Source organism: Ziziphus jujuba, chromosome 2, assembly GCF_031755915.1.
Source record: "Ziziphus jujuba cultivar Dongzao chromosome 2, ASM3175591v1".
In the NCBI taxonomy this organism is placed as follows: Eukaryota; Viridiplantae; Streptophyta; class Magnoliopsida; order Rosales; family Rhamnaceae; genus Ziziphus; species Ziziphus jujuba.
In genome coordinates this window covers 9,765,204-9,774,830 of record NC_083380.1, presented here as the reverse complement: position 1 = coordinate 9,774,830, position 9,627 = coordinate 9,765,204, and the positions used below count along the sequence as shown (strand labels likewise).

The following is a 9,627-nucleotide window of genomic DNA, read 5'->3' as shown; positions in this document are numbered from 1 at the left end:
ATAATAAGAAGAATAGGCAATTATTATTATTATTAACTGCTTTCTCGTTTTTTTTTTTTTTTCTTAGAAAGAATTTATTTTTCTTTTTGTTTTTTGTTTTTAAGAAAAAAAAAGAATATTAACAACTGCTGCCCTTACCTTCCGAACGAAAGCTTCGACGACGCTGCCTCTGCAACTTCGTAAGGTCTCTCTCGCTCCTGCGCCGTTGTTTAGGTTTAGCGGCCAACACCCAATCTCAAAACTCCGTCGAGCTGCCACTTTTTACGGTATATATATATATATATATATTTTTTTTTTCATCTATTTTTTTTTTCTTTTATCCTGTTGGAAATCTATATATTATTCGAATTTGTTTTGGGATCCCAAAATTGAAATTTTATACATACAGCGTTTGATTCTTCGAATTAGAACTGTTTTTTCTTTTTGAGTTTGATTTGCAATTTTTAGGTTTTTGTTTCTGATATTTATATATATACATATATATTATAAATTTGAATTGCAGTAAATAGCCATGGATGAAGACCAGGAAATGGAGAGGTTTGGAATGGATAATGATTTTGAGGATGCGCAATGGATTGGCGGTGAGTTTTACTACCGTAAGCGCAAGGACAAGCCGGTTCAGACCAAAGAGGATGTCCTCTATGGCGTTTTTGCTGGTGATTCCGATGAAGAAGACGACGACTATGGGTATTCCTCCAAGAAGCGACGCAATCGAGGCCTTTCGCAGAAACCCGACCTCACCAAGCCTGTAAATTTTGTTTCTACTAGCACAATTAACAATTCCAAGCAACAACCACAACAACAAGATGATGGTGATAGATATCGTGATAATGATGATACCCAAGAGAGCCGTTCTGGTCTAGGTCTTGGTTTTGGGAATGCTGGAAATTCTGGATTTGGTCTCGGATTCAGTTCGGGGCCTTCAAATGTAGATGTAGTGGAGAATGGGAATGATGATGATGATGATGATGGTGAAGCTGATGATAGTAGTTTTTTGCCCACGGCTTTTGGTAGGAAGATAAAGGAGGGAGCCCAAAAGAGAGAAAAGGAGAGGGAGAAGCTCAAATTGCAAAACAATTCTAAGTCTCAGTCTCAGGGGGGTAGACAGCAATCCAGTTTTGGGGATGTGGGGGTTTTTGAGAAGCACACCAAGGGGATAGGGATGAAGCTGCTTGAGAAAATGGGGTATAAAGGAGGTGGCCTTGGTAAGAATGAGCAAGGTATTGTCACCCCAGTTGAAGCTAAACTGAGGCCCAAGAATATGGGTATGGGGTTTAATGATTACAAGGAGAGTGAAAAGTTGTCTGCCCTGAAAGAATTGGAGGAGATGAGGAACAACGCAAAGAATATGCTGGGTTCGACTCAGCAATCAGCCGGAAGAGCTAAAGAACGGCTCTGGTCTAAGCGAGCATTGGCGAAGAAGAAGAATAAGGAAAGTTACATTACTGCTGAGGAGTTGCTGGCCAAAAAGCAGGAAGAGGATGGTGGGGAGGTTTTTGTTCAAAAGGTTTTGGATATGCGGGGACCCCAGGTTCGGGTCTTGACCAATTTAGAGAATTTGAATGCTGAAGAGAAAGCTAAGGAAGAGGATGTTCCTATGCCTGAGCTTCAGTATAATCTGAAGTTGATTTTGGATATGATTGAGCTTGAGATTCAGAAGCTCCATAGGGATTTGACAAATGAACGAGAGACGGCATTCAGCTTAAAAAATGAGAAGGAAAGGTTGGAAATTGTGGTGGGCGAACAGAAGAAGCAGTTGGATGGTTTTGATGAAATCAGGACCATACTGGACCGACTGAAGGAAGAGAAATTAAATGGAACCTTGACATTAGACTCACTTGCAAAATGCTTCAATGACTTGCGGAGGAGATGTAGGGAAGAGTATAAGTTATGCGAGTTGTCATGGATTGCATGTGAGTTTGCAGTACCCTTGTTTATTAGGATGTTTCAGGGTTGGGACCCACTTCGAAACCCGTTGCATGGTGTCGAGGTGGTATCTTCATGGAAGGCTTTGCTTCAGGAAGAGGAATCCCTAGATATTTGGGATTCAACGTCCTCTCCTTATGCGCAGCTGCTTATTGAGGTTGTGGTACCTGCCGTTAGAATTTCCGGCATTAATACTTGGCAGCCTAGGGATCCTGAACCAATGCTCCGGTTTTTGGATTCTTGGGAAAAGTTGCTGCCCTCTTCAATCCTTCATACTATATTGGATGTAGTAGTAATGCCAAAATTGAAGAAAGCTGTGGACTCATGGGAGCCACACCGAGAAACTGTTCCCATCCATGTATGGGTGCATCCGTGGCTACCATTGTTGGGACACAAATTGGAGGAGGTATACCAGACAATACGCTTCAAGTTGAGCAACATTCTTGGCGCTTGGCATCCAAGTGATAGTTCTGCTCTAGCTATACTAAAGCATTGGAAGACTGTGTTTGACTCAGCCAGTTGGGAACAGCTTATGCTGAGATTTATAGTTCCCAAGTTGCAGCTTGTCATGCAAGAGTTCCAAGTGAACCCTGCAGACCAGAAGCTAGATCAGTTTTGTTGGGTCATTGATTGGGTTTCTTATGTTCCTACTCATTTCATTGTGGATATCATGGACAAGTTCTTTTTCACAAAGTGGCTACAAGTTTTGTACCACTGGTTGTGTTCAAATCCAAACTTTGAAGAGGTTTTGAAATGGTACTCAGGTTGGAAGGATCTTTTTCCCACCGAGCTTCAGGCAAATGAAAATATCCGTTTTCAGCTTCATCGTGGTCTTGAAATGATGGACCGGGCTGCTGAAGGCTTGGAGTTAGTCCAACCTGGTTTGAAAGAAAATCTTAGCTACCTTAGGGTTCTTGAGCAAAGACAGTTTGAGGCTCAGCAGAAGGCAGCAGCACATCTTCAACAGCAAGCTGGTGGACTCGACATGAGCTTGAAAGAAGTTATTGAGGCCCATGCTCTACAGCACGGTTTGCTTTTCAAGCCTAAACCTGGGAGGATGCACAATGGGTTGCAGATATATGGTTTTGGTAATGTAAGCATTATAATTGATTCTCTAAATCAAAAGGTTTATGCCCAAACTGAGGAAGTTTGGTCCCTAGTATCCCTTGAAAGGTTGCTGGAATTGCACAATAGTTCTCTTACAAGAAGACGCTGAGCTTTGGAGTAGCCTTTGTATTCGTTCTCCATAGATCTAGAAGACATAGGTTGCCTTAATTCATATGCTCTTCAGCCTGTAATGACCGAAAAGCCTGTAATGACCTGAGGTATTTATTATAAGAAACTGTAATGGAATTTTGTTTTTCTCTTCTCTTTTTAACATTAGCTTCGTTTATGTACAATAGACTTTCTTAAGCAAAAAATTTCAAAGTTAAAGAGTTACATTTATATATTAAGTTATTCTTCAATGTGAACTTATTAATATGTTATGCTATTCTCATTTTCTTCTTTTCATTATTGTTTCATTTGAGAATATGTAGTTGATAGCTTCACTAGGTGAGGTGATACTGGTAACGCCCTTATTTTGGTGATTCCAATCCTAGCTAGGACGGCCCTGTATTTTGGAATTAAGACCGATTTAGACTAGTTAAGCATGTGTGAACTTTGTGAATATGAATAGTAAGAGGTTCCTCAGTTTTTAGAATTGCACTTTATTACGTGTAAAGAAGGTGCTTAAGATTCTGTTGCAAAGTTGATATCATGTGCAAATTTCTGTATGGATGGTAAAACTGGCTCACCAGTCTGTTCTGCCGAGGTAAGAAACCCTTTAGATTTTTTTGTTACATACATATATTCATACATGCTACACACACAGAGCAAATTATATATATATATATATGTTTGTAGAAGGTTTTTTTAACTTTAGAATGCAGATAGAATCCAACTAACTGTTCTGCATGATAGCTCAGAGAAATCTCTAAAATCTTCTGCACCTGTTGGCAGAATTTTTCCAGGTATTTAATATTGGTTGAGAATTAAAATTTGCTGTAGTAGTTCAACTTTAACCATAAGGACTTCTAGAGAACATCCAGGTTTGACTCCAAGAACTTAAGAACAAACCAGAGATGGTAGCAAAAATGAAAGTAGGTGTTATTTGTTTAAGGGTATAAAACGTTGTTTTCTAAGTTTCAAAAGCCATAAATACATGTAAGTAGCATAGGACTCTTGCCTAATGGTTGTTCAGCTTTAAAGAGTAGTATTTCTGTTCTCTAACTTGCCTTTTATTGTTTCAATAGGGAAAATTTAGAACACTAGGAAAATCTTGTGAAGGATCAAGCATCAAAGGTTAGGAGAAATTTTGTTACTTCCTGATTTTATCCATCAACTATTTATGCATGTACTTGTGGAACATTAGGAAAAATCTCTTTATAAGTTTTGTTCTTCTTTGCTTTTTGCATTAATTTGCTTCTTAAATTGTCGTAAGTAATCATGTTTACTAATAATATTTATAACAGTTCATGGTGATTGCATGTGGAGACTTTATCCTGGGTTTCCAACCTCGAGAAGCATTTACGGACTGCAATATGCAAATATGGTACCCCTCTTTGAGGTATCTAATTCGTTATATTTGAATTGGCTTAGCCCCTTATGTGCTTTAAGCCAAAAAAAAAAAAAAACCACCTTTTACATCTTGTTTGCTTGCAATGTAGAGGATTGTGTTCTATTGGTACATGTGCTGGCTGCAATGTAGAGGATGAAGATCTAATTCATGATCTGCGTCGTTGTAATGTTTTCAGAGTAGCTTATTGGCTTATTTGGAAATGGAGATGCTGTGCTGTATTTGATAAGCTTTTTAGTTGGCCAACTAATGCTAGTATTACTATTAAGAGGTATACCTGGGGATAAGCAGGTTGTGATGCAAAATCAAGGATGTGGTTCTCCTAAACAGATCTATTGGTTAGCTTGGAAAGCTTCTGTTGAAGGTGTTGTGAAATTGAATACCGATGGCAGCTATAAAATGAGTTTGGGTGATCTTCATATCAACCATCCTTGTTTTAGTCTCATATCTAGTTGTAGAAATGCTTTGTTGCATAATTTTGGCTCCTCGTTTGATTACCAATGGCAGCTATAATTTTGGTTTCATATCTTGTTCTCTTGCATAATTCTGGTTTCTCTATTTCTATAGCCACACTCATGAAGTGTTGGGTCCAAGACGTTGTCCTCTCCTTTTAAATTAGAATTTGTTGTAATAATAAGAAAAAGATAAAGAAATATATAAGGAAGGATAATAGATTTCCTTAGTTTAGTTGTTCACAACAAAATAATAAATAAATAAATAATAAAAAATTTAAAAAATAGAAAAAAAATGTTTTCAAGCTTATTTTCCAATTTTTGTTTTTAAATTTTTATTACTCATTTTTGTTTTTGAATTTTTTTTTCATAACTATTTCTTCAACTCTTTATTTTATTTACTCTTTATTATATCAAATGTGGATTATATATAATTTCCCTTTGGATGTGGAAATATATAATTCAAGATTATTAATTATTATATTTTAAAATGTATTTTTTTAAAAAAAAAAAATATATATATATATATATATATAAATATATATTTAGGTTAATTGCTGATTAGTATTCTAAAATTTCTGGTTATGCGAATTAAACCTCAAAATTTAGAAATAAATTCTACTACAAAGGGAGGTCCGAAATCTAAATATATACAAACATATAAACACACACCAACATTAAGTTGCCAAAAAGCTTTCTAATTCTAGTTCTATTAGTTATTCCTCCTTTTATAATCTGTAGTAGACCTCTTAAATAAAAAGAAAAACAAAAAAAATAAAATAATAATTTCTAATGAAAAGTTGGTTTTGACGTTTTTTGCAAAATTTATTTTGGTTTACAATTTTTTTTTTTTTAATAATTTGCTATTAGAAGAGGGTCTTCTAATTATATAAATATATATATAATTATTTTTTTTTTTGGGTGCAATTAGAAACTCCTATTAGGAGAAGTGGCCCAAAAAAGGCCCAATTAGGTTTCGTGTGCTTCACACAAAGCCCGTTCCCAATACTTTACCGACTTTAACACGATTAAATTATAAATATTCATTCTTCCATACCGAACGATAAAATTCAAATTCTTCGTACCCGTTCGGCTTTCTCTGTGGTAACGGTCTTCTTCTTCCTTCTCAAACAAGAAACACATCATGGTGTTTATCACATCCCCAAACCATAAAACCCTAGCCCTCAACATTAACCCCAACACCACCACCCTCCATGATCTGAAGCTCGCTATTCATGGAAGTTCTGGCATTCCCATATTCCTCCAGCGCCTCTTCTTGTCTCAAAGCTTCCGATTGCACACCCACGACGAAGAAGAGTCTTCTCTCCTCTCTGAACTTGGGGTCGGAACCCATTCAACCCTAACCCTTCATGTTCCTTTCTATGGTGGCACGAGCCAAACTCCCAGCATTCTTCCTAAACCCCCGCGCCTTGATTTCTTGAATTCCAAGCCTCCTCCTAACTACGTAGCCGGGTTGGGTCGTGGTGCTACTGGGTTCACTACCCGATCCGATATAGGTCCTGCACGAGCCGCCGCCCCGGACCTGCCTGATAGGTCGTCGGCGACCACAATTGGTCGCGGACGTGGGAAGCCCGGAGAGGAAGAAGAGGAAGAGGATGAAGGGGGTAATGATAAAAGGTATGATGGGAATCAGAAGTTTGATGAGTTTGAAGGTAATGACGTGGGATTGTTCGCTTCTGCTGAGTATGATGAGGAAGATAAAGAAGCTGATGCTGTTTGGGACGGAATTGATAAGAGAATGGATTCCAGGAGGAAGGACCGGCGGGAAGCTAGGTTGAAGCAGGAGATTGAGAAGTACCGTGAGTCTAACCCCAAGATTACTGAGCAATTTGCGGATTTGAAGAGGAAGTTGTGTACTTTGTCTGCTCAAGAATGGGATAATATACCTGAAATCGGTGATTATTCATTTAGGAAAAAGAAGAAAAGGTTTGAGAGCTTTGTCCCAGTGCCTGATACTCTATTTGAGAAGGCGAGGCAGGAGCGGGAACATGTTACTGCATTGGACCCAAAGAGCAGGGCTGCTACTGCTGGTGGCACAGACACGCCCTGGTCTCAGACTCCGGTGGCCGACTTGACTGCGGTGGGCGAGGGGAGAGGTACGGTGTTGTCACTGAAATTAGATAGGCTTTCTGATTCTGTTTCCGGATTAACTGTTGTGGACCCAAAAGGGTATCTTACTGATCTTAAGAGTATGAATTTTAACAGCAACGCGGAGATTTCGGATATAAAGAAGGCTAGATTGTTGCTCAAGAGTGTTACTCAGACGAATCCAAAGCACCCACCTGGCTGGATTGCGGCCGCAAGATTGGAGGAAGTAGCTGGGAAAACTCAGGCTGCAAGGCAATTGATTGAGAGAGGCTGCGAGGAGTGTCCCAAGAATGAGGACGTGTGGTTGGAGGCTTGTAGGCTTGCTAGCCCAGATGAAGCCAAGGCTGTGATAGCTAAGGGTGTGAAGTGGATACCCAAGTCGGTGCACCTATGGATGAAGGCTGCAGAGATGGAGCATGATGTTGCAAGGAAGCACTTGGTTTTAAGGAAAGGGTTGGAACATATTCCTGATTCTGTTAGGCTGTGGAAGGCGGTTGTGGAGCTGTCTAGTGAGGAAAATGCGAGATTGTTGCTTCGTAGGGCAGTGGAATGTTGTCCTTTGCATGTTGAATTGTGGATGGCACTTGTCAGGTTGGAAACATATGAAACTGCTAAAAAGGTTCTTAACGATGCGAGGCGGAAGCTACCAAAGGAGCCTGCCATATGGATCACTGCTGCAAAGCTGGAAGAAGCTAATGGGAATAGTGCCATGGTTGGCAAAATTATTGAAAAGGGTATAAGGGTTTTGCAAAGAGAAGGGTTGGTGATTGATAGAGAGGCGTGGATGAAGGATGCTGAGTCTGCTGAACGTGCCGTCTCTATTGCAACTTGCCGAGAGATTATTAATAATACAATTGGGATTGGAGTGGAGGACGAAGATAGGAAGAGAACTTGGGCTGCTGATGCGGAGGAGTGCACGAAAAATGGTTCCATTGAGACAGCCAGAGCTATTTATGCTCATGCGCTCACCGTGTTCCTAACTAAGAAGAGCATATGGCTCAAAGCAGCACAACTTGAAAAAAGCCATGGGACCAGGGAGTCTCTTGATGCTTTACTTCGTAAAGCTGTTACGTACCGGCCGCAGGCTGAAGTGTTGTGGCTTATGGGTGCCAAGGAGAAGTGGCTTGCTGGGGATGTGCCTGCTGCTCGTGCCATCCTTCAAGAAGCTTATGCTGCAATTCCAAATTCTGAGGAGATTTGGCTTGCTGCATTTAAGCTTGAGTTTGAGAACCATGAAACTGAGAGAGCTAGAATGCTTCTATCTAAAGCGCGAGAAAGGGGTGGAACAGAAAGAGTTTGGATGAAATCAGCAATTGTTGAGAGAGAATTGGGGAACACTGATGAGGAGAGAAGACTGCTTAATGAAGGGCTGAAACGCTTCCCTTCATTCTTTAAATTGTGGCTGATGCTTGGACAGCTTGAGGAGCGGCTTGGTCACTTGGAAAAAGCCAAGGAGGCTTACGACTGGGGTCTGAAGCAATGCCCCGATTGTATACCCCTCTGGCTTTCTCTAGCAAATCTTGAGGAGAAGGTGAATTCACTGAGTAAAGCTCGTGCGGTTCTCACGATGGCTCGAAAGAAGAATCCTCAAAATCCTGAACTGTGGCTTGCTGCAGTTCGAGCTGAATTAAAGCATGGCAATAAGAAAGTATCTGATATCTTGATGGCAAAGGCCTTACAGGAGTGTCCTGATAGTGGTATATTGTGGGCGGCATCCATTGAGCTGGCACCCCGTCCCCAACGTAAAACCAAGAGTAGTGATGCCCTCAAGAAATGTGACCATGATCCCCATGTCATTGCTGCTGTGGCCAAGTTGTTCTGGCATGACAGGAAGGTGGGCATAGCTAGGACTTGGCTCAACAGGGCAGTGATGCTTGCGCCAGATATTGGTGATTTCTGGGCTTTATATTACAAATTTGAACTTCGGCATGGAAGTGAAGAGATTCAGAATGATGTTCTTAGAAGATGTGTTGGTGCAACTCCAAAGTACGGTGAGAAATGGCAAGCAATATCAAAGGCTGTGGAAAACTCCCACCAGCCAATTGAAGTCATCTTGAAGAAAGTTGTGGTGGCCCTCGGAAAGGAAGAAAGTGCAGCAGAAAATAGCAAAAAATAGTAATTAGTTGAATCAGAAAGTTGTACTTGCTTCTTATGTGGTAAAATTATAGTGTTGATGACTTTTTATTTATTTGTTATTTCTCTTAATTTTGGGCAGCTGCTTTAATTTTAATTTCATCAGGCAGAATATTTGAACATATTGTCATGGGGCACTGTGTGGATTCCAGCAACAACTACAATTGTGTTTGTACCTAAGCTAGCACAACCATGCAATTTCACGGTTATCTTGAACAAACTTTTTCTCCTAGTTTCTATATCTGCTGATAATGGCAATCTATCTGTTAAAAAAGAAAAGGAAAAAAAAAAATGCTTTAAGACATTTTTAATTAAGATAAAAGAAAAAATTTAGCTTTTTGGAATAAGATAAGATAAAAAAAAAGAAAAAAAGAAAAAAAAAAGTCTTAA

The 9,627-nt window shown here is 39.7% G+C and overlaps 2 protein-coding genes across 6 annotated transcripts; both read left to right on the top strand.

Annotated features, from left to right (window-relative positions):
• Positions 1 to 68: 68 nt before the first annotated feature.
• On the top strand, positions 69 to 5,069 carry LOC107418257 (septin and tuftelin-interacting protein 1 homolog 1). 5 transcript variants are annotated; one of them, XR_007240630.2, is made up of 5 exons: positions 69 to 266; positions 503 to 3,251; positions 4,221 to 4,269; positions 4,462 to 4,534; positions 4,835 to 5,069. XR_007240630.2 is itself a non-coding variant. In XM_016026945.4 (2 exons), the coding sequence occupies exon 2, from the start codon at positions 512 to 514 to the stop codon at positions 3,140 to 3,142; it is 2,631 nt and encodes an 876-aa protein (XP_015882431.2). In that variant the 5' UTR covers positions 69 to 266; positions 503 to 511; the 3' UTR covers positions 3,143 to 3,418. The 5 variants fall into 5 exon arrangements, 1 of the variants encoding a protein (XP_015882431.2); XR_007240628.2 differs by lacking the exon at positions 4,221 to 4,269 and having other exon boundaries at positions 4,440 to 4,534; XR_007240627.2 differs by lacking the exon at positions 4,221 to 4,269 and having other exon boundaries at positions 4,440 to 4,534; positions 4,722 to 5,069.
• Positions 5,070 to 6,070: 1,001 nt separating this feature from the next.
• On the top strand, positions 6,071 to 9,361 carry LOC107418251 (protein STABILIZED1). Its single transcript, XM_016026939.4, has one exon. The coding sequence runs from the start codon at positions 6,140 to 6,142 to the stop codon at positions 9,218 to 9,220; it is 3,081 nt and encodes a 1,026-aa protein (XP_015882425.3). The 5' UTR covers positions 6,071 to 6,139; the 3' UTR covers positions 9,221 to 9,361.
• The last annotated feature ends 266 nt before the right edge of the window (positions 9,362 to 9,627 follow it).